The sequence below is a fragment of the Chamaea fasciata genome, unplaced genomic scaffold, assembly GCF_029207755.1.
Source record: "Chamaea fasciata isolate MVZ Bird 193981 ecotype frontalis unplaced genomic scaffold, bChaFas1.0.hap1 SCAF_46, whole genome shotgun sequence".
Classification (NCBI taxonomy): Eukaryota; Metazoa; Chordata; class Aves; order Passeriformes; family Sylviidae; genus Chamaea; species Chamaea fasciata.
In genome coordinates this window covers 554,774-580,846 of record NW_027094131.1, presented here as the reverse complement: position 1 = coordinate 580,846, position 26,073 = coordinate 554,774, and the positions used below count along the sequence as shown (strand labels likewise).

General features: G+C 64.3%; 5 protein-coding genes and 1 long non-coding RNA gene across 12 annotated transcripts; 3 read left to right on the top strand and 3 right to left on the bottom strand.

Moving 5' to 3' along the window:
- The first annotated feature begins 250 nt into the window (after nucleotides 1-250).
- On the top strand, nucleotides 251-7,334 carry RFX1 (regulatory factor X1). The gene is given in 19 exon segments (XM_066207675.1): nucleotides 251-429; nucleotides 791-963; nucleotides 965-1,001; nucleotides 1,131-1,219; nucleotides 1,656-1,709; nucleotides 1,792-1,880; nucleotides 1,970-2,285; nucleotides 2,834-3,015; nucleotides 3,194-3,313; nucleotides 3,391-3,506; nucleotides 3,592-3,710; nucleotides 3,789-3,877; nucleotides 4,144-4,295; nucleotides 4,572-4,669; nucleotides 5,060-5,209; nucleotides 5,378-5,586; nucleotides 5,789-5,942; nucleotides 6,164-6,209; nucleotides 6,474-7,334. Coding segments are annotated over 18 exon segments (2,370 nt in total). The 5' UTR covers nucleotides 251-429; nucleotides 791-798; the 3' UTR covers nucleotides 6,659-7,334.
- Nucleotides 7,335-7,383: 49 nt separating this feature from the next.
- On the bottom strand, nucleotides 7,384-12,204 carry DCAF15 (DDB1 and CUL4 associated factor 15). Of its 5 annotated transcripts, none has more exons than XM_066207689.1 (13): nucleotides 11,951-12,154; nucleotides 11,183-11,280; nucleotides 10,822-10,957; nucleotides 10,639-10,745; nucleotides 10,408-10,562; nucleotides 10,082-10,252; nucleotides 9,435-9,875; nucleotides 9,258-9,349; nucleotides 9,037-9,165; nucleotides 8,719-8,804; nucleotides 8,545-8,649; nucleotides 7,940-8,055; nucleotides 7,384-7,607 (listed from the first exon to the last, which is right to left on the bottom strand). In XM_066207689.1, the coding sequence occupies exons 1-13, from the start codon at nucleotides 12,077-12,079 to the stop codon at nucleotides 7,552-7,554; spliced, it is 1,821 nt and encodes a 606-aa protein (XP_066063786.1). In that variant the 5' UTR covers nucleotides 12,080-12,154; the 3' UTR covers nucleotides 7,384-7,551. The 5 variants fall into 5 exon arrangements, with proteins under 5 accessions (XP_066063786.1, XP_066063787.1, XP_066063784.1 ...); XM_066207690.1 differs by having other exon boundaries at nucleotides 10,426-10,562; nucleotides 11,951-12,152; XM_066207687.1 differs by lacking the exon at nucleotides 7,940-8,055 and having other exon boundaries at nucleotides 11,951-12,168.
- Nucleotides 12,205-12,413: 209 nt separating this feature from the next.
- On the bottom strand, nucleotides 12,414-20,612 carry CC2D1A (coiled-coil and C2 domain containing 1A). 3 transcript variants are annotated; one of them, XM_066207665.1, is made up of 29 exons: nucleotides 20,500-20,612; nucleotides 20,157-20,231; nucleotides 19,818-19,965; nucleotides 19,623-19,732; nucleotides 19,475-19,537; nucleotides 19,222-19,351; nucleotides 18,501-18,802; nucleotides 18,354-18,408; nucleotides 18,179-18,268; nucleotides 17,963-18,093; nucleotides 17,644-17,716; nucleotides 17,416-17,558; nucleotides 17,233-17,320; nucleotides 16,956-17,128; nucleotides 16,729-16,851; nucleotides 16,290-16,348; nucleotides 16,056-16,172; nucleotides 15,820-15,893; nucleotides 15,657-15,715; nucleotides 15,485-15,536; nucleotides 15,295-15,394; nucleotides 14,724-14,814; nucleotides 14,336-14,470; nucleotides 14,209-14,252; nucleotides 13,902-13,965; nucleotides 13,685-13,811; nucleotides 13,520-13,596; nucleotides 12,993-13,040; nucleotides 12,414-12,906 (listed from the first exon to the last, which is right to left on the bottom strand). In XM_066207665.1, the coding sequence occupies exons 2-29, from the start codon at nucleotides 20,205-20,207 to the stop codon at nucleotides 12,886-12,888; spliced, it is 2,748 nt and encodes a 915-aa protein (XP_066063762.1). In that variant the 5' UTR covers nucleotides 20,208-20,231; nucleotides 20,500-20,612; the 3' UTR covers nucleotides 12,414-12,885. The 3 variants fall into 3 exon arrangements, with proteins under 3 accessions (XP_066063762.1, XP_066063764.1, XP_066063763.1); XM_066207667.1 differs by lacking the exon at nucleotides 17,644-17,716 and having other exon boundaries at nucleotides 17,416-17,541; XM_066207666.1 differs by lacking the exon at nucleotides 20,157-20,231.
- On the top strand, nucleotides 16,127-16,563 carry LOC136304052 (uncharacterized). Its single transcript, XR_010724348.1, has 2 exons — nucleotides 16,127-16,194; nucleotides 16,338-16,563. It is a non-coding gene; the product is annotated as an uncharacterized lncRNA (long non-coding RNA).
- An 86-nt stretch (nucleotides 20,613-20,698) lies between the features above and the next one.
- On the top strand, nucleotides 20,699-23,191 carry BRME1 (break repair meiotic recombinase recruitment factor 1). The gene is made up of 8 exons (XM_066207699.1): nucleotides 20,699-20,722; nucleotides 20,977-21,018; nucleotides 21,127-21,262; nucleotides 21,344-21,413; nucleotides 21,494-22,375; nucleotides 22,553-22,647; nucleotides 22,745-22,819; nucleotides 22,898-23,191. The coding sequence occupies exons 2-8, from the start codon at nucleotides 20,988-20,990 to the stop codon at nucleotides 23,001-23,003; spliced, it is 1,395 nt and encodes a 464-aa protein (XP_066063796.1). The 5' UTR covers nucleotides 20,699-20,722; nucleotides 20,977-20,987; the 3' UTR covers nucleotides 23,004-23,191.
- Nucleotides 23,009-25,312, bottom strand: NANOS3 (nanos C2HC-type zinc finger 3). Its single transcript, XM_066207738.1, has 3 exons — nucleotides 24,966-25,312; nucleotides 24,171-24,521; nucleotides 23,009-23,579 (listed from the first exon to the last, which is right to left on the bottom strand). The coding sequence occupies exons 1-2, from the start codon at nucleotides 25,276-25,278 to the stop codon at nucleotides 24,202-24,204; spliced, it is 633 nt and encodes a 210-aa protein (XP_066063835.1). The 5' UTR covers nucleotides 25,279-25,312; the 3' UTR covers nucleotides 23,009-23,579; nucleotides 24,171-24,201.
- Between the last annotated feature and the right edge of the window lie 761 nt (nucleotides 25,313-26,073).

Genomic DNA, 26,073 nt, shown 5'->3' with positions numbered 1-26,073 from the left:
CTGATCGGCAGCCACTCTGGCAAATAGCGTTGCGCCAGCTCCCCTCGTGGCCCCGCCCTCCGCACCTCCCTCAGGAAGCACTGATAGACGTTCGGAAAAACCAATCAGCCTACGGGAGGGCGTGGCTTGCAAAGAGCGACGCGTGTTTTAACCAATCAAAGTGCGTCAGCGGTGAATTATAACCACTTGGGGATGACAGGCGGGACCTATACGGCCGACCCCGCCCACCGCCGAGGCGGGTAGCAACAGTTGCCCCGGTGAGGGACCAGGGAGGCCGCCATAGCCACGGTCACCGTGGCGACCGCGCTCCGGCCCGGCCCGGCCCCTGCCGCCGCCGCCCCCCGCTCCGTCGGGCCCCGCCGGCAGCAGCAGCCGCGGCACCGGGGGCAGGCGGAGCCCGAGTGGGGCCCCGGCGGCGGCCGCGGGCAGGTGAGTCCGAGCGGCGCCGCCAAAATGGCGGCGGGGGGGTGAAGGGGGGAACGGGGGGGGGGGGCAGCGGGCCTGGTCAAGTAGGGCGGGGCTTGAGCGCTCAGCGCAATTGGCAGACCGGCGGGCCAATGGGGAGACGGGGCGGAGGGCGGGAGCCAATGTGGGCGCGCGGGTCGCGGCTGGACACGCCCCCCGCCCATGCGGTGATGTCACAAACGAGTCGTGACGTCACCTGCGGGCATCACTGGGGCGGAGTATTATCGTGACGTCACGCGTAATGTCACATGCTGGGATAGCATCACCTCTTTTTCCCCTGTGATGTCAGTCCTGCATTGACGTCACCATCACGTCACTCCCCTAGCCGTTGCCATGGCGACCCAACCCTCCTTCGTCACCGAGCTGACAGCAACGACGTCACAGCAGCAGCAGCCACCGCCCTCGGCACCGCCCCCCGCCGGCACCGCCTCTTTTGGGGCGGAGCTGTCGGGAGGCACCGCCCCCGCGGCGCCCCCCCCGGCGCCCCCCGCGCCCGCCCCCCCCCCCGCAGCAGTTCATCGTGGTCACCGTGGCGGGTGAGCGCCCCAAAACCATCGCGGATTGCCCCAAATCCCGCCCTGCCCTCACCCCTACTTTTGGGGGTGACCCTAGAACTGGGGAGAGGACCAAAGTCTGACCCGAATGTGCCGTTTTTCTCCCCAAAGCAGAGGGGCTGCGGCCCCCGGAGGGCGCCGAGGGCAGCCCCGCCCCCCCCGCGCCCCCCCAGCCCGGGCCCAGCCCGGGGGGGCAGCAGGTGCGAAAAACGGGAATACTGGGTCGGAATCGGGACTGGAGTGGGGTGAAACGTGGTTAGAATGGGCTGGAAGGGGATGAAAAAAAAAAAGTTGGCTAAAATGGACAGAAATGGGGTAAAATGGGAAGGGAGTGGGGTGAGATTGTTTGGGATGGGGTAAAATTGAGCTGAAGTAGCCCAAAATATACAGAAATAGAGTTGGAATGGGGTTGGAACACGGTGATACGGATGAATTTGGATAAATTTGGGATAAAGCTGGGGTGGAATGGGGCAAAATGGGATGAAAAGGATGAGAATTGGAAGAAAATGAGAATGAAATGGGGTGGACTGGGGCAAAATGGGTCTAAAACGGGTTAAAGTGGTGCTGAAAAGGGTTAAACGGGGGCTGCCAAGTGCCCCGAGAGCTGAACCGGGGGTGCCCTCCCTGTGCCCCCAGCGCTCCCCAGCCCCCAGCGCCACGGCTGTCCCCAAGCCCGGCCCCCCCCAGGAGGTGAGCGGGGGCCGTTCGGGGGGTACGGGGGGTGTTGGGGGGTGCCCTCCGCTGACCCCCCCGTTGTCTGTGTCCCCCCCAGGTGCAGCAGCTGCCCCCGGTGCAGCACGTCTTCCCCGCCCCCGTGCCCTACGTGGAGGGGGGGGACGGCTCCTACCCCCCCGGCGCCATGTGAGTGCCCCCCCGGCCACCCCCGCGCCCCCTCGGGGGTGTCTCCAGGGCTCACTGACCGCTCCCCATCCTGTGCTTTCCCCCCGCAGCCGCTCGGGCACGTTCCCTTTCACTGAGACGCCGCTGTTCGGGCAGAACTCGGGGGGCTACTTCGAGGGGGCCGGGGGGGCTGCGGTGCAGCCCAGCCCCCCCCCGCCGCCCCCTCCCCCGGCCAGCTCTCAGGCCCCCCCCGCCAGCGCCCCCGTGCCCATGTACGTGGCGGGGGGACAGATTTTGGGGAGCCCCCCTGCCCCCCCTCAAGGCAGCACCGGGACCCCCGGCGGAGGCACCTACGTCATCCAGGGGGGGTACATGGGGGGGGGCAGCGCGGCCTATGCTCACACCACCCGCGCCTCCCCCGCCACGGTGAGAGCCCGGCACATCGGGTGGGATTGGGGAGAGGAGGGGACACGACTCTCCTGGGGGCAGGTCTTTGCCCGAGGGATTTCGGGAAAAATCGGGAGGTTTGGGAGGGGGGAAAGGGGGCATGTGGGAAAGGAAATAAAAGGGAGGGTTGGGGGCCTTATTAGGAGAGTTGGGACGGAATGGGAGATTTGGGGAAAATCCGTTGCGGAGGAAAAAAGGTTCTGGGAAAAAATAGTCGAGGGGCAATGGGCTATTTGGCGGGGAAAATGGGGATGTGTGCGGGAAATACTAAGATTTTTGGGATGGAACCTGGGCGCTTTGGAAACTGGGCGCTTTTGGGACATCCCTTCCCCAGGAACAACACTTGTGACTCCTTATAGTAATTTTTCCTGCTCCTCAGTATTTCGGGGCAAAACCCGTGAGGAAAAGGGTTTGGGGGTGGGTGTGGCGCTGTGGGCGGGGTTTGGGCGGTCGGGCGGGGCACAGGTGGGAGGGGCGGGGTCGAGGGGGCTTTTGGGGTGCGGGTGACCCCCCTTTTGCCCCCGCAGGTGCAGTGGCTGCTGGACAACTACGAGACGGCCGAGGGGGTGAGTTTGCCCCGCAGCGCCCTGTACTGCCACTACCTGCTGCACTGCCAGGGCCACAAGCTGGAACCCGTCAATGCCGCCTCCTTCGGGAAGCTCATCCGCTCCGTGTTCATGGGGCTGCGCACGCGGCGCCTCGGCACCAGGTCAGAGCCCCAAAAACTCCAAAATCGCCCCCAAAACGCGCCGTGAAACCCCGCAGCGGCGGGAGCCGCCACAGCGCTCCTGCAGGCCTCACAGCGCCATTGCAGCGCACGCCCGAGACCCCCGAACTGCCCAGGGGGACTCAGCCCCCCAAATCCCGCCAACCCTCCCGCTTTGCAGGGGGAACTCCAAGTACCACTACTACGGGCTGCGCATCAAGGCGGGGTCACCGCTGCTGCGGCTCGTGGAGGACCAGCAGCACCTGGCCATGCGCCAGCAGCCCTTCGCCCAGAAACAACGGTGAGGGGCACTCAGACCCACCCTCTCCGAGCCCCCCGAAACCCCGCTGATCCTCGCCCTTTTCCCGCCCCCCACAGCCTCAAACCCGTGCAGAAGGTGGAGGGGGGAGTCACCAACGGGGTCTCGTCAGGGCCGGCCCCCCCTGGCGTCCCCGACATCAGCGCCCAAGTGCAGCAGTACCAGCAGTTCCTGGGTGAGCACCCCCACCACTGTGCACCCAAGAAGTGCCCCTTTCCCCCCGATTTCTGGGACCCTCCCTGATCCCCGGATCCCTGCAGATGCCTCCCGCACGCTGCCAGAGTTCCCCGAGATCGATGTGCAGGGGAAGGGGCTCCCCGAGGGCGCAGGGGCCGAGGACCTGCACACGTTCCAGCAGCTCTACCGGGAGCATTGTGAGGTAGGAACCCCCCTGGACCCCAAAACCACCCGCTCCTGGCATCTGGGGACCCCCCTGACCCCACTGTGCCCCCCGAAGGCCATCGTGGATGTGATGATCAACCTCCAGTTCTCACTGGTGGAGACACTCTGGAAAAGCTTCTGGCGCTGTAGTGGCGAGACTGATACGTGAGTGGAGGGGGCCTCCAAATTAGGGGGAATTGTGCAGGCTGGGGGCACATGGGGATGCTGGGGGACGTGGGGAACAGCAAGATTTGGGGGTCCCGTGGGTGTGGGAGTGCTGAGGACATGAGTCTGAGACCCCTGGGATTTCGGGGTCCCCAGGATGGGGGGTGCAAATGGCTTTGTGGCCACTGGGGCGGGAGGTGGGGGTGCTGTGGGGCTGCTGGGGGTCCCCCCAGGTTTTGGGGTGACCCCGGCCCCCCATTCCGCAGGCAGGAGGAGGCGGAGCGGCGCCTGCCCCGGCGGCGGCTGCTGCTGCTGGCCCAGCATGAGCCCGTCCTGCGCTGGGTGCGCGACTGTGACCACGCCCTGTACCAGGGGCTGGTGGAGATCCTGGTGCCCGACGTGCTGCGGCCCATCCCCAGTGAGCCCCCAAATCCCCCAGACCCCCTGGAACCGCTCAAACCCAGCATGGACCCCTAAAAGTCCCCAAGAACCTCCCCAACCCAGCACGAACCCAGCATTCCCCCCCCAACCCAAAACAGCCTCCAGCGGGACCCAGGTTTCCTCAAAAGCTCCCAGGGAGAGTCTACACCCCCAAATCCACACCCAGGCCCCTGGAAGTTTGTTGTGGCCCCTCAAAGGCCCCCCAGATGAGCTCCCCCAGCACCCCAAGTCCTTCTTTTGCTCTCTTTTCCAGGTGCCTTGACCCAGGCAATCCGGAACTTCGCCAAGAGCCTGGAGAGCTGGTTGGGAAACGCCATGGTCAGCATGCCCGAGGAGATGGTCCGAGTCAAGGTGGGCTTTGGGGGAGCCCTGGGGTCTTCGTGGGGGGGGGAGGTTATGGGTCTTGCAGAGCGGTTTGGGGGGACTGTGGGGGGAAAATGTGGGGAGCACAGTGGGGTTGTGAGGAGTCTGGGGGGGGGCTTGAGAGTCAGTGTTGGGGTGTGGGGGGCTGTGCTGGAATTTGGGGGAGCTGGGGAGGGGTCCTGGGGCCCTCAGGAGGATTTAGGGGGATGTTCTGGGTTTTGGGGGGCCTGGGGAGCGACCATGGGGTGAAAGCGCCTGGGGTGTGGAGTGTGATCATGGTGGTTCTGGGGGGTTTTGGGGTGCTGTGCCGAGCTCTGGGGGGCTCTGGAGGGGCTCTGAGGGTGCCCAGTGCCCCCCGAGCCCACAGTTTCCCCGCAGGCAGCAGCGGCCGGCGCCTTTGCACAGACCCTGCGGCGCTACACGTCCCTGAACCACCTGGCCCAGGCGGCCCGGGCCGTGCTGCAGAACACGGCCCAGATCAGCCAAATGCTCAGCGACCTCAACCGCGTCGACTTCGCCAACGTCCAGGTGGGGGGGACCCCAAATGGGGCTGGGGAGGCTGAGCCAGGTCTGTCCCTAGAGCTGCTCCCTGGATCCCGGCGCTCCCAGGGGCAGCGCCTTGGGCGTGCGGTGCCCGGGGCGGGGCTGGGGGCCCACGCTCCCGTCCCGGGTTCCATCCCGTGTCCCGCCCCGCAGGAGCAGGCGGCCTGGGTGTGCCGCTGCGAGGCGCGGGTGGTGCAGCGTCTGGAGCAGGATTTCAAGGCCACGCTGGGGCAGCAGCACTCGCTGGAGCAGTGGGCAGCCTGGCTGGATGCCGTTGTGGGCCGTGTCCTGCGCCCGCACCTGGGCACGCCCGGGCTGCCCCGCGCCGCCAAGCTCTTCCTGCTTAAGTGGTCCTTCTACAGGTGAGGGACCCCCAGAAACAGCCCAACATCCCACGGACACCCCAGCCTCCCCTGCCGGCCCCCTGTTGCCCCCCGACACTCCTGATCCTCCCAGAGCCTCCTGGAAGCCCCCTGACCATCCAGGACCCCACTGCTGCCCCCGTGACCCTCCTGCATGCCCCCCCCGGCCCCCAGACCCGCTGACCCCGCTGTGCTCCCCCAGCTCGATGGTGATCCGGGACCTGACCCTGCGAAGCGCCGCCAGCTTTGGCTCCTTCCACCTGATCAGGCTGCTGTACGACGAGTACATGTATTACCTGGTGGAGCAGCGTGTGGCGCGGGCCCGGGGCACCTGCCCCATCGCCGTCATGGGCGAGGTGGGCGCGGGGGGCACCGGGGAGGGGCGGGGGTTCAGGGTGGGTTTGGGGGGGCACAGCTCTCATCTCTGTCAGCTGGGGTAGCAGCTCAGGGCACGTGTCCCATCACTGTCATGGGCACGGGGCGGTTTTTCGAGGGGTCCAGGGGGATGTTTGGGGACGGTGACCCTCGGCCCCCAGTAAACATCCTCAAACTTGACCCGCCACTCCTTTCCTCCCAGTTTGCCAACCTAACTAGCTCCCTGAACTCGCAGGATCCTGACAAAGGTGGGTGACACCCCTGTCCCTGCACGACCCCCAGCAAGGTGGAGGCCCCCCCATCTCGCCAGTGAGGGGGGCAGTTACTTTGGGGGAGGGTAATTCTGGATGGGAAGGGGTTAATTCTGAGGCAGAGGTTAATTTTGGGGTGGTGTGTTAATTGGGAAGTTCAGTTTTGGAACTTAGGGATGGCAGCCCCCCCACCAACACTGTTTTTCTGCGGGTGGGCACTGGGAGGGGCATCCCCCTCCCCACACTGTTCCTCCCTCACAGATGAGGAGGAGGAGGAGGAGGAGGAGAGTGATGAGGAGCTGCCAGCAGAGCTGGGGTTAGGGGGGGGCGAAGGGGCCCCCGATTCCCTGGAGCCCGCCCTGGAGCCCCCCCTGGAGCCTCCCCCGGCCAAGCTGCCCCGGGCCGACCCCCGCGGGCTCTTCGTGCAGGCCCTGCCCTCGAGCTGAGCCCCCCCGCGCCCCCCCGGGGGGGACAATGTGCCTTAAGCGACGCCGGGACCGTGCCAAAGCTCCCCCGGCCCCCCGGCGTGGGGAAAAGGGACCCGCAGGACTTGGGGATGGCCCCTCCCCCCGGGGGGGTGGGAATCCTTTGGGGGGGAGGAAGGGGAAGCCGGGGGTGGGGGGGGGAGGTGAACAAAGACCGCGGGGACCCCTGGCCGCTGCCCCCTCCCCCCTGCAGTGCCAAACCCCCTCCCCCGCTGCCTTATGCCCCCTCCCCGCGCATGTCGGGCTCCCCCCCCCGCCCCCCCAGCGCTTCGCCCCTCCCCCCCGTATTAGATTTTGGCGTTTTCGATCATTTTGTGCTTTGTGCCCCCCCCGGGGGGAGGGGCCGTGTCTGTGGCCGCCCGTGTGGAAATTAAGCCAAACCTGGAATTTGGGGGGGGGGGGGGGTCCGGGGGTGCATTGGGGTCCCCCTGCCGCCCCCTGCGCCCCCTACCCCTCCCCTTCCTTGCAGACGCTGTTTTTTACCTTTTGTAGCTTCTTTGTAAAAGGAATAAAAACCAACTGCGGTGTTTGCCCGGCCCTGCCTGCACTGGGGGCGGGGGGGGGGGGTGAACCCCAGATTCACCCACAGCAAACAGGGCTCAACCCAAAGTGCAGGGATTCACCCCAAAACCTGACCTCAAAACCCCAGAATGAGCCCTAAATCCCAGTGAATCAAACTGCCAAAATGTGGAAATGGGAATTTCATTTCGGGGAGGGGGATTGGAGGTCCAGGGGACCCCACCCCACCCCTGATAAAACACTGAATGGCAAAAAGAGAAAAAAAAAAAAACAGAAAAAATAATGGCCCCAAAGAGGGGGGTTGGTCTGTGTCCACATCCAGAATGGTCCTGGTGTCACAGCACGATCCAGGTGTAGCGCTCGTTGTCCGCCAGAACCTTCAGCGAACAGCCTTGGGGGGGAAACGCAGCGATGGGGGAGACCCCCAAACCCAGGCACAAACCCCCCTGACTCATCCAGGACTCTCTCCGACCCCCCAGGAGCCCTCCAAGGATGTCCCCAAGCTCGCCCAGCCCCCCTGGGAGCTCTGGATCCCACCCCCCACCTCTGTACCTCCCTTGGACACCCCTGGCGCTGCCCCAGGGACCCCCAGACCCCACCAGGGACCCCCTGGGAACCACCAGACGCCTCCAGGACCCTCCTCTGGCCACCCCGGGACACCCCCAGACCCTCCAGGGACCCCCCCACCCCCGTGGAGCCCCCCTTGAGCCCCCAGACCCCCACCCTTGTGCAGGGCCTCATTGGTCATCCTGTGCACGCCGCGGCCGGGCCCCTCGGGGACGAGCCAGCGCATCACGGTGTCCACGCAGCCCTTGCGGTAGGAGCTCCACACGCTGCCACTGCCACAGCGGGTTGGGGGGGCTGGGGGGACCCCCGGGCCCCCCCACTGCACCCCCAGGCCCCCCAAAGGGACCCTGGGGTCCCCACGGGCACTGTGGCCCTGCAGCATTTGGGGTACCCCAGGTGCAGTTGCTGCCAAAGGGGCGCTTGGGGAGGTTTGGGGGAGGCCCGGGGTGGGTCACAGCGGGTTTGGGGACGGTCCCTGAGCCCCTTCAGTACCACAAACTGCTCCAGGGGGCCCTTACCCGGCACCCCCAGAATGGAACCAGCCCCCCCAAACCTACCTGAGCACCACAAATCACCCCCAGACCCCCCAAATCACCACCCAGAACCTCCAAATCCTCCTCAAGACCCCTAACTCGCCCATGGCCCGCTCAAATTCACCCCAGCTCTCAAAAACCCCCTGTGAGTCCCCCGAATCACCTCCAGCTCCCCTAATCACCCTCCCAGCCACCCAAAACACCCCAAAATCCCTCCCCCTGCCTCACCTGGTCTGCCCCTTGACCTCGGTGAGGTCCCCGACACCCACGGTGGTGAAGGTGCCACAGTTGAGGTCCCAGGCGACCTTGAGGCTGGTGTGGTACGTCCTGGGACTGGGAAGGGGGGGGGTCAGCGCCAGGGGGGGCTCTGAGGGAGCTTTGGGACCCTCCCACCCCTCTCACCGGAGCTGCCCCTCCTCGTCAGGGGAGGGGAAGGCCAGCAGCAGCAGCCCGATGTTTATCACCACCTGGTTGGTCTCTGGGCACACCTGGGGGCACAGACAGGGATGGGGGAAAGAGTGAGGGTGATCCCCCCGTTCAGGGAGTCCCACGGGGGTCTGGGCGAGTCCTGGGTGGGTTTCTGGGATATCCCAGGGGTGTTAGGGGATCCTGCACCTTCGGGATGCACAGGATACAGAGAAGGTGGTGTGGGGCGCACCAGGAATTCAGGGCACCCCGGGGCTCTGGGTAGGCTCAGGGGGGCTCTGGGGGTCCTGGCACCTCGAGGATGACAATGTCGTAGTCGCTGAAGGAGCAGAACTGGCGGGACCAGGCGGCATCATTGCGAATCACCTCGTTAATGACATACTCGAAGTCCAGCGTCAGCTGCTCCACTGTCAGGTACTGCCCCTGGGGGGGCCCGGGGGGTCACCGGGGCTCTGCCCACCTCCCCACGGGCTTCTAGGGGTCCCCTGTGGATGCGGGGGCCCCCTGAGCCCCACCTGGGCCGTGGCTCGGTCCCGCAGCGGCCTCAGGCTGCGGCCGCTCAGGTCGGTCACCACAAAGGGCAGCGAGATCTTGTCATCCTCCAGGTCTGGGGGGACACAGGAGTCAGGGGGGCACCCCAATAACCAGGGGAGTCCAGTCGCCCATGGGGGCGCCCCCAGTCCCCCGCTCACCCTCGGGGGGCTCCCCAGGCTCCAGCACATAGCGCAGTTTGGTGTAGTTGACGTAGCCGGGCTCGGGGGAGGTCCCGGGGGAATGTGGCTCCCCTGGGGGGCTGCCGAGCACTGGGGGGGGACTCTCGGGGGGCAGCCCGCGGGGGGAGGATGGGGGGTCGTCCCCCCCCTCCCCGTGAGCCCCCCCAGACCCTCCCCCAGCACCCTGAGCCCTCCGGAACAGGTCGGCCACAAACTCCTTGGCCTTGGCCACTGCCGGGGAGGGGGGTGCAGGGGGGAGGTCTGGGGTTTGGGGGGCTCCTGGGGGGGACTGCGCGGCCGGGGGGGCCCCCACAGTCCCCCCCAGCTCCTCAGGGAGTTGTGGGGGGGCGTTTTCCCCCCTCTGGTTAGGGCCTGGAACGTTCCGGCGCTCGTAGAGGATCTGCTGGGAGCTGCTCTCGCCTGTGGGGGGTGCAGGGGTCAGGGGGGTGCTGGGAGGTCCCAGGAGATTTACAGGGGTCCCACAGGGGGTTATGGGGTCCCAGGGGGGCTTGGGGGGGCCCCAGAGGTTCCCAAGGAGCTTGGAGGGCTCTGGGAACTCCTTGTGGGTTTGGGCAGTCCGGGGGGGCTCCAGGCTTTCCCGGGGGGTCAGGGGGGTGCTGGGGTACCCGGAGGGTGCACGGCGATGGCGCAGGCCACGAGGGAGAAGCTGGTGTTGAGCAGCACGACGTGGTCCTTGCGCAGCTGGAACGCCGGCTGGAAGGTGGGGAACGGGTACACCACCTGGAACTTGGTGTGCAGCAGGAAGCCGTGGCGCAGGCAGGCTTGGGGGGCCTCACCTGGGGGCGCGGGGGGGCAGTGAGGACACCCAGGACTGGGGAACCCCCAGACCGTCCTCCCCCAGAGGAACCCTGACCGGCTCTCGGCACGGGAACCGCCAGCCCGGGGCCCACCGGGGCGGGTGGGCACAGCGGGGCAGGGCCCGGGGTCTCACCGGCGCTCGGGGTCTCACCGGGGGCCGCGGTGGCGCGGCGGCAGGCGGGGCAGTGCCGCGGCGGGGGCACAGCCACGGCACTCACGTAGATGTCCCGGTGGTTCTCGTCGCTCATCAGCATCATGTTCACCTGCAGGCCCGGGGCCGAGCGCGTGCTGGGGGCACGGGGGGTAGGAAGGGGTCACCAGGGCTCGGGCAGGGACACGGGAGGGGCCCCCGGGTGACACCCACTTGAAGCCGAAGACGATGACCTTGTCACTGTCCCCTGGCCACTCGCACACGGTCAGGTAAAGGTCGCTGTAGATCTCCTCGTCCTGGAACAGCCGCACCTGGCGCACCTGGGAGGGGCCGCGAGTGGGCAGGGAGTCCCCGAGTGCCCAGGGGTGTCTCTGGGTGTCCCGGGGTGTCCCCTACCAGGCGCAGCTTGCTGTGCACGTTGAACTCCCACCAATACAGGTGGTACAGGTAGAAGGAGAAGTCATCGTCCCCAGAGCTGCTGGTGTAGGACAGGACGTACCGGCCACACTTGGAGAAGCCAAGGAAGATGTGGCTGGGGGGACACGAGGGGACATGGGGGCACATGGGGACATGAAGGTGGGCCAAGGAGATGATGAGGGGCCACACAGAATGGGGGGACAATGGACACGGCAGGTGGGGACACAGGAAGGGGAGGGAAGACACACAATGGGGGTCACCTCAAGGCCCCCGCAGAGTTGGGATCCCCCAGCAGAGTTGGGGTCCCCCGTGTCTCCCCAGGGCCGGGGTCCTCCCTCACCCCGCCCACAGAAACTCCTCGTCCACGATGCTCTTGAGGGTGACGCAGACACGCGGCGGAAGCTTCCGGAACAGCCGGGGGGAGAGCTGCCCACTGAGCTGGGGGGCACGGGGGGGTCAGGGACTCCCCAACACTCCCCAAAGGCGGGGGAAGAGTTGAGCTGGGGGTGCATGGGAGGGTCAGGGACCCCTGTAACCCTCCCTACAGACCCTCATAGCCGGGAGGAGCTGCCCACCGAGCTGGGGCAGCACAAGGGGGACAAGGACCCCCGAACCCCCAAAATCTCCCAACACCCTCCAAAAGCCAGGCCAAAATTGAGCTGGGGGGCACGGGCGGGTCAGGGGTCCCCGAAGACCCCAAACCCCCCCCCCACAACCGGGGGGAGCTGCCCCCTGAGCTGTGGGCGTACGAGGGGGGTCCCACATGGCCCAGCGCAGCCCCTCAGCCCGTGACCTCCAACCCCTCAGAGAACACCCCCCAGACCAGGGCTTCCCCCGTACCCCCAGCCCCTCAGCCCCCCACACAGGACGCCCCCAGCTAGGGGCACCCTCTGGGACCCTCCACCATGTCGGCATCTCCCTCAGGGCCTCCTCAGGGTCCCCCTTTCCTCCTGCAGGGCCCCCCGCCATATCCCAGGACAGTGTCCCCTCAGCGCCCCCATCCCTCCCTCAGGGTCCCTTCACAGAGACCCCCCTCACGTCCCGCCTCAGGGCCCCCTCAGAACCCCTTCCGTCAGTCCCCCACCGTCCCCTAAGCCCCTCCGCTCACCCGGACGCGGTCGAGCTGCCTCACGAGGTGCTCGCGGCGGCCTCGGGGTGCGGCCCCGGGTCCAGCGCCTCCCGCCGCCCCCCGTTTCCCCCCGGGGCCGCCCCGCTCAGCTTTCGAGCTCGGCGCCATTTTCCCGGACCGGCCGCTTCCGGCGCGCCGCACGACGCCGCCGCCCCGCCCACACCGTGCTCCCAGTGGCCGCTGACGCACGGCCCGCGCATCTCATTGACCGGACCACCCGTCAATCCCCAGCGCGCCCCGCCTCCACGCGGCCATAAGACCAATGGGAACCCGACGGCCGCAATGTGATTGGCTGCTCCCCGCGCCCCTCCGTTCTGGCGGGGTTGCCATGGAGACGATTCAGCAACGGGGGCGGACCCGGGAGTGGGTGAGGCCGTTGCCATGATTGACAACTCCGGGAGGCGGCGCGATAGGGCGCAAGGGGAGTCACCAAAATCCGCGGTTTTCTTCTTAAAAACTTTATAATTTGTGAGAGCGCCCGGAACAGCCCCTCCCCTACAGGCACTTGGGAGGGATCCGCTTTGGTAGGGGGACACGGGGGGTGGGGAAAAAGTGCTTGAGGGGACACGCGGACCCGGGTGGGGAGGAGTCAGTGTCACCCTGCCACTGGGGGGGGATCAGTGTCATCCTGTCATTTGGGGGGGATCAGTGTCACCCTGTCATTTTGGGGAAGGGGGGATCAGTGTCACCCTGTCATTTGGGGGGGGTCAGTGTCACCCTCTCATGGGGGGGGTAAGTGTAGCCCCGGGGGGCGGGGGGGGATGTAGCAGCTCTGATCCCTGTGATTGTCACAGTGGGCATGGGGGGGAAGGGTGTTCCCAGAGACCCCCAAAGCAGGAGGCGGGGTCTTCTGAGCCTCCCCAGAACCCCACGTGGTCCCAGCCCCGGGAGGGGAGGGCAAGGCAGGGGGGGATTCATCCACGGAGCTTTTGGAGCTGGAAGAGAAGAGGGCAGTGAGGGAGGGGCGGGGGGATAGGGGGGGCCGGGGGACCCAGAAATTCCACCCCCCCGGGGTCCTCACCTCGCTCTCCACCAGGTTCCGCTTGTACAGAGCCTCCTTGGCAGCCTCCTGTGGGGGGGAATCAGGGGGGGCCCAAAACAGCACCCACAGGGGAGGCACCAGGGTTGGGGGACAGCAGGAATTAGGGGGGCATCAGGGTTGGGGGTGAACCAGGAGTTTGGGGGTCACGAGGGTGGGGGGGCAACAGGAACTTGGGGGGAACACAAATTGTGAGGGCACCAAGAATTGAGGGGGTCACCAGAGTTGGGAGTCTCCAAGGTTTGGGGGAGCCCAGGATTTCCAGGGGGGCACCAGCATTTGGCCAGGCTGGGGAGGGTTTGGAGGGGCACCAGGAATTTGGGGGACACCAGGGTTGGGGGCAGCAGGTATTGGGAGGTATAGCAGGAATTTAGGGGGGCACCAGGAATTGGGAGGTCCCAAGGTTTGGGGTCAGTCCAGGATTCCTGGGATGGGACAGCAGGATTTGGGAGTGTCAAGGAGGGTCTGGGGGTGTCCCCGGGCTCAGAGTTCCCGGGTTGGGGTCTCACCCGCTCTCCCTGGGTGCCGAGGCGCCGGGCGGCTTCCGTGTAGAGCCTCAGGTGCCGCTCCAGGTGCTCTGTGTACTCTGGAAGCGGGAAAAACCGGGATACACCGGGATAACACACCGGGATACGCCGGGAAAAACCAAGGTAAATGAGGATTTTGGGGCTCACCCGTGCGGAAGTGGGGGTCCCCCCCTTGCAGCCGTGCCCGCAGCCCCTGGATGCGCCGGAGCAGATCCTGGTGCTGCTGCCGCAGCTCAGGGGGCACCGGGCGCCCGGCGCGGCCGAACGGCACCATCTGGGGGGCGACAAACGGGGGAGTCAGGGGCGTCTCCGGGGGTTCCCCGGGCTTCTCTGCTCCCCCAAAGCGCCGCCACCGCCCCCTCACCTTCCGCTCCAGCCGCTCCCGGTCAAACAGCAGCAGGTTGAGGCTCGGGAATGTCGGGACGGATCTGGGAAGAGGGAATATGGGGTCGGCGGGCGACACGACAAAAAGGCAGGGAGACCTCCGAAAAACCCAGAGCGGCCCCGGGACATTGGAGGAGAGGAATGGGGATCCCAGGGGGCCCTGGGGGATCCCAGAGCTTCCCATCCCCAATTCCCAGCCATATTCCCACCCCAACTCTCCTCCCCCATGATAATCTCCCCCTCTAATTCCCGGTGTTGCCCATTCCCAGTCCTCCCCCACCCCTCACCTGTTGTTCCCATCCTTCGGGGCCACCACGGTCGGTTTGGTAACCTGAGCAGGGGAAGCTCGGTGTTATCCCAGGCCGATCCCCCGGGGCCAATCCCGCGGGTTCTCGGCGGGTTCCCGGCACTCACCGCGGCCTCAGCTCCCGGCTCCAGCACCAGCCAGCGCTCGGAGCGCGGCTCCAGCTGCCGCTGCGCGCCCAGGGGCTCCCGGATCCGCACCCACACCTCCAGCCGCCCGCCCGTCCGGCGGCGCCCGTCCAGCAGCTGCGGACACCAGCGGGAACGGTGGGCACGGCGGGAGCGGGAGTGGTGCGGAACGGTGGGAATGCGGGGGTTGGAATGTTCTGGGGAGCGCTGGGAAGCGCTGGGAGGAGGAATGAGCTGCCATGGGAATGCTCGGAAACGCTGGGAGTGAGACACGGGGACCACCAGCAAGTGCAGGGATCGAGGCAGAGGCACATCTGGGACCACCAGGAAGCCTCGGGAATGCCAGGGAAGCGAGAAGGGCCCCCCTCACCTCCAGCTGCTCCCGGAGTTCGCAGGCCCCTTCCAGCCCCTCGAGACGCAGCTGCGCCGAGCCCAGAGCCCGCTCCGGCCGGAACAGCCCCCTGCGGATCAGGCCGAGGGGTCGGGATCGCCTGGATCCAGCCGCGATCCCAACAGCAGGGGGGTTAGGAATCCCTGCCCCATGAATATCCCAAAGAAATGGGGAAATGCTGCACTTCAAGAGTCACCTTTCACCCCCTCTGGCACCTCTTTACCCAGATACATGTGGGTTTTCCAGCTTGTGTGCCGTGTTTTGTATGCTCTTCTCTATGTTTTCTCTTTCCTGTGCTAGTTTATGTGTTTTCTGTGTTATTTTACATTTTTTCTGTACTTCCCATTGTATTTTTCACAATTCCTGTGCTGTTTTCGCTGTTTTCTGTACTTTCCACGTTTCCTATGCCACTTTACCTATTCCCTGCATCTTCCTCATTTTCCATGTCACTTCCCCAGTTATTTCTAACATTTCCCTTATTTCCTACGGGGTTTTTCTATAGGGTTTCCTATGTTATTCCCTCCTCCCTCTCCCCAAATTCCCCCCATACCCTTTCTGGGTCACCTCGAACTTGATCCCGCGGGAGCTCAGGAGCCTGCGCAGCCCCCGGTGCCCCCGGAGCAGCCGCAGCCGGAACCGTGCCCGGAATTCTGGGGAGGGGGCGGAGAGTCAGTGACAACCCCCGGGGACATCCCAACCCCAGGACGCCCCCCACACACCCCCCCATTCCCAGGATGTACCGGGACAATCCGTGTTTTTGACAACATTGGTCTTGTCCCGCTGCGCCTCCTCCTGCGGGGGGAGTCAGGAACAATATGGGGCGTCCCAGGGGACCCGAGTGGGCACTGGGGACACGGCAGAGGGGACACGGAGTGGGGGGGGTCACTGGGGGGTCACTGGGCCTTCACTCACCGCACTCGGGTGGGGGAACTCGAAGCGCACAAAAGTGTCCAGGTCACCGGGGGCCACACCTGGGGGGGACACAGGACACTGGGTGTGCAGCTGCACCTGCCCCAGGCCCTGTTCCCAGCTCCTTGTTCCCGACTGCCCATTCCCAGTTCCCCCAGTCTCTCACCTGCGGGCACTGGGAGGCCGATCCCCCTCTCTATTCCCAGTTCCAGGTCACTGCTGCTCAGCTCCGGGAACATCCTACAGGGGACGGGGAAGGAACCTGTGAGACCTCCCCAAGATTAAACGCCCCCACCCAGGTGTGCCACCGCACTCCAGATGTGCCTCCCCAGGTGTGCCCCCACCCCAGATATGCCCCACACCTTTCCCTCCCAGGTGGCCCCCAGGTGAGCCCCCCCTCACTTGATGACACTGAAGGTTCTCTGCTCGTAGCGGGGCTTTGGGGGGGGCCCCCCCTGGTTGTGCTCCCTCCGCAGCGTCTCCATGTGCTGCCGGCATTCCTCGGCCAGCGCCTCACACCTGGTGGGACACACCTGGACAGGTGACCCCCCCCCACCCTGGGATTCGCCCCCAGGATCAGCCTCCTCTTCTTCAAAGGAGGAGGAAGATCCTATCTGCCCCCACCCCAGACCTCACCTGGTGGTCTCGGAGATGTTCCCCATTTGAGCGAATTGTCGGGAATAGGTGAGACACATCTGGGGGAGCAACAAGAATGGGAGGAAGAGGAGGAGCAGGAGGAAGAGAAAGAATGAGGGAGATGGCAGAAAAAGAGAAGGAAGAGGGAAAGGAGAAGGAAGAAAAAAAAAAGGTAAATGAAAAGGAGAAAGGGAAAAGGAAGAGGAAAAAGGAAGAAAAAGAAGAAAAAGGAGACAGGGAAGAGGGACAAGAGGAAAAGGAGGAAGAGAAGGAAGTTTTCCACATCCATCTAATATCCTGGAGCTCCTCTCTTTGGGGTGCTGCCCCAGGCCCCTCAATTCTTGGGGATACTCCCCCAGTTTTTTAGATACTACCCTGTTTTTTGGGGTTGCCCCTCCTTGTTTTGGTGGTCCCCCATTTTTTAGGGTTTCCCCCTCACCTGGTGCTGCTTCCGCAGGGCCCCCGCCAGCTGCAGGAAGATCTTGGCGGCCTCGGGGGCCATCGGGCCCCCCCTGCCTGGCCCCAGCTCGAACTCCGCCCCATCCAGGGGCACCTCCGGGACCTGTGGCAGGGATTTGGGATCCAGTGGGATCCAAGGAGTGAGATCCCTGAGGGGACGGAGTGTGGGAGGGGATCTCTGATGGGACACACGGATGGCCCCCTCACCTGGGCGATGTCCACAGGGAGCCCCCCGCGGGCGGCCCCGATGAGCCCCTCGATGCCCTTGGCCCGGCGCAGCAGCAGCTTGGCCCCCTCCAGGTCATTGCGGCGCTTGGCGCGGAGCGCGGCCTGCGCCAGCTGCCTCCGCCGCAGTTCCAGGAACTCCAGCTGCTGCTGGGCTGGGAGAGGGCCCACACGGGCGTCAGGGTACCCCCACCCATCCTGCACAGGGGCCAGGGTGCTCCCCTCGCCCCGCTGTCCCTGCCCCCAGCCCCTCCTGTACCTTTTCCAGCAGGTTTGGCAACCAGGTGGGAATTCCGGGCTGGTGGTGGCTGTTTGAGAGGGGGCATGGGAGGAGCGCTGGGCTGGACCTGGACCGATGGGATGATGGTGTTGGTAAGAATCATTGGGAATGTCCCACTCAGGGTCCTGCCCCACCCAGATTCCCTGGGCCCCCAAATCCCACCTTGGCTGGCTTGGCATCCCTCTTTTCTTCTTCCTCTTCCTCATGTTCCTCCTGCTCTGGCCCTGTCAGCTTCAAGGCTGCCTCCAGCATCCCAGAAATGCTTGGCTCTGATGGGATCTCCGTGCCCTGGATGGGGGGAAAGCCTGGAAAAGGGGGGGATCCCAGTGGGAATGGGAGATTCCCAGTCCTCCTGTATCCCCCACAATGGGTTAGGAAGCAGGAACATACCTGGGGGAACTGGCAGCTCTGAGAGATCCACGGCTTTGCCAGCGTTGTGAGCACAGATGGCCGCCTGGTATTGCTGGGGGGGCACAGGGATGTCAGGGGGCACCCAGAAAGGGACTGGGTGTACTGGGGCCAGACTGGGATCACCCACAGAGTGACTGGGACCAGGATCATCCCAGGTGGCACTGGGATGACTGTTCTGGAATCGGAAGCACCCACACCAGGACTGGGCTCCCCCCAGGGCGGGACTGGGATTGCTGTGCCTGGACTGGGATCACTGTTCTGGGACTGGGATCACGGTTCTGGGATGCAGCTCTCCCACCTTGACGATCCTTTCATGCATCCTTGCCTTCCTGGCATCCCCGCTGTCCTTGGCCTGCGCTGCGGCCACCCGGTACCGCTCCATGCGCTGCTCCAGTGCCTCCCGCACGTCCCGTGGTGCCCGGGGTGGCTCTGGGGTGGGAAAAATGGGAAAGTCCCAAGAAGTCTCCCTTTTCCTCCCTGTTTACCCTCCCCAAAGAGCAGCAGCAGAGCTGACCTGCAGCAGGAGGGGCTGGGCTGGTGTCCAGTGGATCCCTCGCTGGTGAATCCCTCGGGAGTGGAGCCTTCAGCTCCTCCGGCTGTGGATCTGCAAGAAGGGAACAGCCAGATCCCACCGGGACCTGCAGGACCCCCCAACAGGAGTTCAGACTCCATTAAGATTGGGGTCTCACCAGGGGCTGGCGGAACACGGCCTTGCTCCAGCGCCTGCAGCTGAGCCTCCACCCTCTGGAAAACCACAGGACAACACAAATTCTGGCACGGCGGCGGGGCCCAGAAACAGAGGGATTTAGGGGGGATTCCGGGAATCCCGGGCATACCTTGGCCGCCCGGAAGTGCCCGAGGGCCGTGGCCGTGTCCCCGCGGCGTTTGGCCACCAGTGCTTCCTTCTGCAGCTCCTGCAGCCGCGCCCGGAGCGCCGGCACCAAGCTGGGAACCGGGCAGGGATCTGGGGCTGGGGAGGGCTGGGGAGGGGCCGGGGGCTGCACTGGAGGCTCAGGGCTCACGGGGGGCGGTGGCCCAGGGGCTCCCCCACCCTTCCCCAGAGCCACCGGGGGCGGAATCTCAGCCTCGGCAATCTGCTTTCCTTTCTGGACGGACTCCAGCATCTGTTCCAGGGTCTGGGAGCAAAGAGGAATGGGGGAAACAGTGAAGATCTGGAGGAATAGCGTGAAATGGGGGCAGAGGTGAGAAGAATGGGATAAAACAGGGATCTGCAATCAGACAGGGCTCAGAACTGAATGAAAGGGAATGGATGGAATAGAACTAAATAAGTGAATGGAATTAAATGGAAGTTCACTGGAACGAAACTGGTCAGAACTGGGGAAAGTGAGATAAAACTGGGCTCAGAACCAGAAAAAACAGGTTAAACTTGCTCAGACTCAGGCAAAACTGGGTCAAACACAGCTGTGACAAGCTACTCAATACTGGGAAAAACAGCATGACCCCAGGGTTATTCCAAGGGTTTTGAGGGCAGAGGGATCGGGTCTGGCCAGAGCGGCCAAAGCCCAAGTTTCACCCAGTTTGGGTTTGGACTCCCCTTGAGGCCGCGCTGGAGGCGCCGGAGCCGGGCCCCGTTGCCGTTCTCCCTCTCGGCGTTCTCCAGGGCCGCCCGGTAGAGCTCTGCACGCTCTGACAGCTCCGCCAGCAGCGTCCCGGTCCCCATGGGCCCCTGCGGGAGCACCGGGTCACCGGGATCACCGGGAGCCCCCGTGGGCCCCTGCAGGAGCACCGGGTCACCGGGGGCCCCGCCGGGACCAACCCTGCACCGGGGCCGGGATTGCCCGGGCCGTACCTGTGGGGCCTCCGCAGCAGCTGCACTCTCGGACTCCTCCTCCAGCACCTCCTGCAGCTCTGCCTGCTCAGGGATCCTGGGAATCAGCCCTTGTTTGGGACAGGGATCCCCTTTTCCAGGCTGAGGACCTCCCCTGGTCCCCCCTCACCAGCAGCTCCTCCTCGTTCTCCAGATCTTCCTCCTCTTCCCCCTCTTCCTCCTCCCCCTCCAGGGGGTCTTGGAGGCAGAGCTGGGCCAGGGCCTCCACTGCTGCCATGGCTGGGGGGAATGGGAGGGTCACAAATCTGTTTGGGGTGAAGCTGGTCCCCGTTGAAGGGGCTCTAGGCAAGGGGAGGGGGGTTACCTTGCTGCGGGGGCGCGGGTGGTTCTCCCCCTTCTGGCGCCTCCCGGCCCCCCAGGAGCATCAGCAGCTCAGCCTCCAGCGCCGCGTCCCCGTCACCGCCGGCGTCTCCCGGGCTCCCCCCCGCGCCGGGATCCGCCAGCAGCCCCATCTGAGGGAGGGGCGACAGTGCTGAGCGGGGAGCGAGGGGATCCCGGGATCCGGAGGAGGGGATCCCCCCCGGGTCCAGAGCAGAGGATCCCCGAAAGTGGTGGAGCGGAGGGGGGGATTTCCAGGAGCCCACGGAGGGGAGGATGGGACCCCCTGGGATCCAGAGCAGGGGGTCCCGGGGGTCACACGCACCTGCCTGGCCATGGCGGCCCCCCGGCCCGGGACCCTCCTCGCTCGGCTCATGGCTCCGTGTCCCGCCGGGCCCAGCTGAGAGGGAACACGGGGGGACCCGGCCCTGAGCTGAGCCCTCGCTCACCCCTCGGCCTCCCGAGAGCCCTTCTGAACCCCCTTTAAAGTCCCAACGCGCCTCAGAGCCCCCCAAAAGATCTCGGTGTCCCTCCGCTCCTCACAAGGCCCCGCCGCCACACCCCCCGTCGCGCCCCACAAGGCCCGATCGCCCCTTTCCCCCCACCCAGAGCACTCCACAAGGCACTGTCAGTCCTCAGCTCTCCGCCGACGCTCCGCCGCCACTCACCCCCCGATCCCGGCGATCCCGGCTGATCCTCGCGATCCCGGTTATCCCGGTTTATCCCCACTTACTTCCTGCTCCGCCGGCTGCTGTCAACACCCCGCGCTTTACAGCACCGCCGTCGCAAAAGCCGCTGTCGCAAAAACCTCTGCGGTTGCATCTCACTTTGCGGCGCGGGAGAACTACAACTCCCGGCGTACCCCGCTGGCAGGGAAACGGCGGGAAAAACGTGAGGGGGACGGTGGAGTGGGTTCCCCGAGGTGGAAAATGGGGTGGAAATCGGCGGGAATTCTACGATTTTCACCTCAGGCCCGGGGCATTTGGGTCTTTCTGTTGCGGTTGTGCCTTTGGGGGATCTAGGGGTATTGACTGGGCTGACGGGGGAAAATGGCTGCTGGGGCATGAGGGAAAATAGGGGGGTATGAGTGGAGTGGGAGTAATGGGGAGCTGGGGTCATTTGAGGCTACTCCTTGTCCCTCCCAGGTAGCGCCGGGATGGGGAAGCGCAGGACCCGCCCACTCCCAGGTAACAGGGAAATGCCCGAATGTGCCAGTTTGGGCTCACGATGACCCTTCCCCACCCAACTGGGATCCCCCACGTCCAAACTGAGACTCCCTCTCCCCCCCACAACAGGCGACAGGAAATTCCATGCTCCCAAAGCCAAGCGGGTCCTTCAGGAAGCGCCAGGAGCTGCTGGCTCAGCCATGCCCATTCTTTCCCAGAGCAGTGATCCTGATGGAGATCCTGCCAGGATGGACACCCAGGCAAGGTAACGGGAGGGGACTGGAGGGGAGTGACATGGGCTGGATCCACCCCCATACAATTTCATGGAATTTGATGGGTCCAACAGCAAGAACAGCGGTGGCAAGGCGGATCCAAAAGGAATCCCTGTGGGAGAGCATGGAGCTGGATCCCCACAGGTATGGAAAACCTCCAGCATGGTGTTCACACCAAGCAGAGGGAAAAACTCCCCAAACTGCAGTTTTTAATGTGTTTTCAGGAGGGGAGAGACAAGGAAATCAGAGGTGGCAGGGCACTGGAATCACCGAAACAGGGCATTTCCGATGAGATGGAAAAAAATCATCTGGAATTGCCCCAGCTGGGAATTTTGGAAGCAGATGGGACAGGAGAGGATAAGCTGGAGTCACCAAAACCAGCAGTTTTGGATGGGGCAGGAGAGAATTGTCCAGAATCACCAAAGCCAGCAATTTTGGAGGTGGATGGGGCAGGAGAGCAGCCCCCAGAGTCAGTGAAACATGTAATTTTGGATGAAATGGGACAGAATCATCTGGAATTATCTCAGCTGGGAATCTTGGAGGGGAATGGAGCAGCAGAGGAGCAGCTGCAGTCACCCCAGCTGAGAATTCCAGAGGCAGATGGGGCAGGAGAAGAGCAGTTAGAGTCACTGAAATTGAGAATTTTGGATGGAACAGGAGAGGAGCATCCAGAGGCAGTGAAACCAGGAATTTCAGAAGCAGATGAGGCAAGACAAGAGCAACCGGAGCCACTGAAACAGAGATTTTGCGATGAGGCAGGAGAGAATCGGCTGGAATCACCAAAACAAGGGAATTCTGGAGCACACGGATCCAGCCCTGAGGACACGGTGACGGACACAGCCCCTGCGGAGAGTTTGGAGGTGCCGGATGCAGCAGGAGAGGAGGAAGAAGGTGCCCTGGAGGAGGGATGTGGCACTGGGATTGCCCTGAGCATGGACACAGGGTGCCCAGATCTTCCCAGCGATCCCCAGAGCCGTGGAGGGGATGCAGAGAGCAGGAATTCCCAGAGTGTGAATTCCAGTATGGCAACACCAGGACTAGATCCAGCAGCCACCGAGTCCCAGGACCATCAGGAAGGGCCCAGCCCAGAGCTCCCAACAGAGAAGGTACAAACTGGGATGACCCTTCCCCACCCAAACTGACACCCAGGGACCCCTCCCACCCAAACTGGGATCAAGGGACTCCTCCCCATCCTAAATTGGAACCCAGAGACCCCTCCCCACCTCAGGGGGACCCTCCCCATCCCCTTGGGCTCTGACTCCAGCTCCTTTCTTTCCCTGCAGCCATTTCCAGATGCCGCTGGGCAGCAGCCATGGGACACCACAGGCCAGATCCACACCGGATCCACGGGGAACAGCCCAGTACAGCCATGGGAAAGGTGAGTGGATCCAGACCCTACTGCAGGAATAAAATACTGATTTTGACTAAAATTCCTGACTTGGGGAGCAGGAAGGTCCTGATTCTCCTTCTCCCAGCAGTGCCAGAGCCACGGAGCCGGCAGATGCGAGCGATGTCATCTGTGGGCTGATCCGGGAACTCTCAGACCTCAAGTAAGTCTTAAATCCATACGGATTTCCCTGAGATCGGGGGTCCAGCACCCTTTGGGTGATGCCCATGTCCCCCCACAGCCGCCTGGCCATGGGTGCCCGCAGGGGACTGGAGCTACTCCGGAGGCCAAAGCCACGGCGTGGCCAGAGGCCAGTGCCCAGTGGAAGCCGCTGGAAGGAGGGGTAGGGACATCAGGCATAACCATTTATTGATGGAAACAATGGGAATAAACCACCCTTCATCTGGAGAACAGTTCCAGCACTGACTACTGGGCTCTTGCAGCCGTCATGGGTGAACAAATCCCACCAAACCCACTCATAACACTATGTAACGGCTCCGGTGCTGGGATAAAGGCTCCAACACTTGGAGCACCAGCCCCCTCCCAGTCCCTTTATGGCCTGGGATTAACCAAAACTCACAATCCAACCCAAAACATCCAGTAACAGCTCCAGCATCCGGAGCGCTGGCCCCTTCCTGGCCTGGGATTAACCAAAACTCAACAATCTGACCCAGAACATCTGGTAATAGCTCTAGCACCTGGAGGACTGGCCCCTTCCCAGCCTGGGATTAACCAAAACTCAGAACTCAAAACTCAAACCTAACACAAAACACAGAACTGGCCCTGCTGGCAGTGCCCAAATCTGGCCAGAGCAGATCTTCCAGGGTCCCGTGGTGTCAGGAGGCGGCACAAAGTCGCACAAACTGGGGAGACTGGTCCCAGTGGGAAGCGCCGAGCCGTGGTCTCATCCTCTGAGGAACTCCCTGGAAGAGAAGCCAGGAGGGGTGGGAGCACCAGGAAGCATCAGCACACACCCCATGATTAGTGCAGAATCCCTTCCTGGATAAATCCAGGCTCCAGGCATGTCTCCTTCCTTATGTCACCTGTTTCCCAGTGCCTCGTGCTTCCTTTAGCTCTGGCTCCTCGGTGAGATTCCCTCATGGGAATCCTGTTCCTGGATCAATCCAGGCTTGGATCCAAAAACCCTCAGTACATGCATGGGGACAGGGAATCTTCCATCCTTTAGCTACTTCCCAGTGTTACCTGCCACCTGTTCCCTGGTGCCCTCCCTTTGGTAGCTCTGATTCCCTGGCAAGATTCCTCATGGGAATCTGGCTAAACCCAGCTTTGGGTGCAGCACAATCACTGTGGCATCACTGGGACACCACAAACTCTGCACCTGTGTGGGGATGAGACATCCTCCATCCCTCGGCTACTCCCTGGTATGCCCCCGTCCCTCCATACTGCCAATTCCAGGATGAGATTCCTCATGGGAATCCCAGCCCTGGATGAACCCAGGCTTGGATGTGCCACATCTGCCATGGCATCGCTGGCACACCACACTCCACCGGTACCTGCACGGTGACACAGGAACCTCCATCTCGGCTACATGGTGTTCCTCTGCCTCCTCCTGGCATTGGCGGCGTGCGCTGGTCGAGAGTAGACGGAGGTGTAGCCGCGGTGCGTGAGGGGGCAGAAGCGGCGCGTGTGGGCCTGGTCCTGCGTGGCCCCGCACTGGGGACAGACGTAGCTGCGCAGCACCGGGCACTGCAGGCGTCCCTGGGTGTCCCGCAGGCTGTGGCTCTGGTACATGCCTGGGGCCTCCCCGTTGTGCTGGCAGAAAGAGCATGGAGCCAGCCCAGCACGTGGAGCTGGCCCAGCACACGGAGCTGGCCCGGCACGTGGAGCTGGCCCGGCACACGGAGCTGGTCCGGCACGTGGAACTGGCCCGGCACACGGAGCTGGCCCGGCACGTGGAGCTGGCCCAGCACACGGAGCTGGTCCGGCACGTGGAGCTGGCCCAGCACACGGAGCTGGCCCAGCACACGGAGCTGGCCCGGCACACGGAGCTGGTCCGACACGTGGAACTGGCCCGGCACACGGAGCTGGTCCGGCACACGGAGCTGGCCCGGCACGTGGAGCTGGCCCGGCACATGGAGCTGGCCCGGCACGTGGAGCTGGTCCGGCACGCGGAGCTGGCCCGGCACACGGAGCTGGTCCGGCACGCGGAGCTGGCCCGGCACACGGAGCTGGTCCGGCACGTGGAGCTGGCCCGGCACACGGAGCTGGCCCGGCACGTGGAGCTGGCCCGGCACATGGAGCTGGCCCGGCACACAGAGCTGGTCTGGCACGTGGAGCTGGCCCGGCACACGGAGCTGGTCTGGCATGTGGAGCTGGCCCGGCACACGGAGACAAGGGGTCCAGTGGCACCGAGGGGTCCCTGATGCCTGCAGCGTCACGGGTGAGCATGGCCGTCAGCCCCAGGTAGTCCCGCCACATGTCAAACTGGCCCGTGGGTTCCATGCGTGGCGGCGGGATGGGGCTGCCAGTGCAGCGTGGGCTGGGATACCATGGGGTTCTGCCTCCAGAGTGAGGCTGGCTACCGCAGCTTTGCGATGCTTCCGGTGTGGTGTGGGGACAGGTGTCACCCCTTGTGCCACTGGTGCTCCCCGCACAGTGCATGGCTGGATGTGCCTCCCCGCTCCAGATGCTTGTGGTGTTCCCGCTGCTTCTGATGTGGGGGTGGTTCAGCCAGTGCTCCTGATGGTGTGGGTGGGGCTGGACACCACACTGCTCTCTCCCAGTGCCCCCAACCTCCTGGTACCAAGGTCGCTGCTGCTCCTCGTGCCCGCGGTTCGGGCCAGTACGACCAGTTTCCCCAGGCCCCTCCACTTGTTCAGTGCGTCCCACGGCCCAATGGCCGTGTCTGGCGTGATGTCCCCTCCCGACAAGAAGGCGCCGGTACTTGGGTGAGTGATGGCCGTTTAGGGATGGGGGTAGATCGCCGCAATTTAGGTAAATCACTGGCTAAAAACTTTCCACCGCCCCAGGGCATTCTTCCACACTTCCGGGAGTGCCAGCAATTTAGGGAAAGATCAGGGATTTTGAGTGCTTTAGAAGCTCTGCACCTGAGGGGCGCTGGCACCGCGCAGGGACTCCATGGCTGCTCTTGCCAGAGGAAATCCATGGGTTTGGGAAATTCCTGCCTACTAAGGATCACCAGGATGATCCTCGGGATGCTCCAGGGGGCCACAGGACACACTCGAAGGTTGGTGGTTTTACCCTTAACTCACCGACAGCCTCTACGGCACTGGAATTCATTGGCATGATCTGGCCTCTGACACTGGCCCCCGTCCCCTGGTGGATCCGACACCGTCCTCTGTCCACCAGGACCCAGGATCCAGCCTCAGCCCCCACCTGCCTGCAGGACCCGGGGGGTGTCCTCCATCCCTCCTCCACTCTGGGATCTGGTCTCAT

What these genes read in the sequence shown, in the direction of transcription:
- DCAF15 (XM_066207687.1), bottom strand. Translation starts at nt 12,079, where the DNA reads ATGGCGCCGAGCTCGAAAGCTGAGCGGGGCGGCCCCGGGGGGAAACGG. An exon ending in TGCACAGCAAGCTGCGCCTG is followed by an intron (nt 10,746 to 10,821) that starts GTAGGGGACACC and finishes GGCCCCTCCCAG; the next exon opens with GTGCGCCAGGTGCGGCTGTT. An exon ending in GAGGTCAAGGGGCAGACCAG is followed by an intron (nt 7,608 to 8,544) that starts GTGAGGCAGGGG and finishes TTCCCCCCCAAG; the next exon opens with GCTGTTCGCTGAAGGTTCTG.
- CC2D1A (XM_066207665.1), bottom strand. Translation starts at nt 20,207, where the DNA reads ATGAGCCGAGCGAGGAGGGTCCCGGGCCGGGGGGCCGCCATGGCCAGG. An exon ending in TGCCAAACCTGCTGGAAAAG is followed by an intron (nt 17,129 to 17,232) that starts GTACAGGAGGGG and finishes GCCCTCTCCCAG; the next exon opens with CCCAGCAGCAGCTGGAGTTC. An exon ending in TTCGAGGTGACCCAGAAAGG is followed by an intron (nt 14,815 to 15,294) that starts GTATGGGGGGAA and finishes CCTGATCCGCAG; the next exon opens with GGGGCTGTTCCGGCCGGAGC.
- BRME1 (XM_066207699.1), top strand. Translation starts at nt 20,988, where the DNA reads ATGGGGAAGCGCAGGACCCGCCCACTCCCAG. An exon ending in CCAGTACAGCCATGGGAAAG is followed by an intron (nt 22,648 to 22,744) that starts GTGAGTGGATCC and finishes TCCTTCTCCCAG; the next exon opens with CAGTGCCAGAGCCACGGAGC. An exon ending in CGGGAACTCTCAGACCTCAA is followed by an intron (nt 22,820 to 22,897) that starts GTAAGTCTTAAA and finishes GTCCCCCCACAG; the next exon opens with CCGCCTGGCCATGGGTGCCC.
- NANOS3 (XM_066207738.1), bottom strand. Translation starts at nt 25,278, where the DNA reads ATGCACTGTGCGGGGAGCACCAGTGGCACAAGGGGTGACACCTGTCCC. An exon ending in ACATGCCAGACCAGCTCCGT is followed by an intron (nt 24,522 to 24,965) that starts GTGCCGGGCCAG and finishes GTGCCGGACCAG; the next exon opens with CTCCGTGTGCCGGGCCAGCT.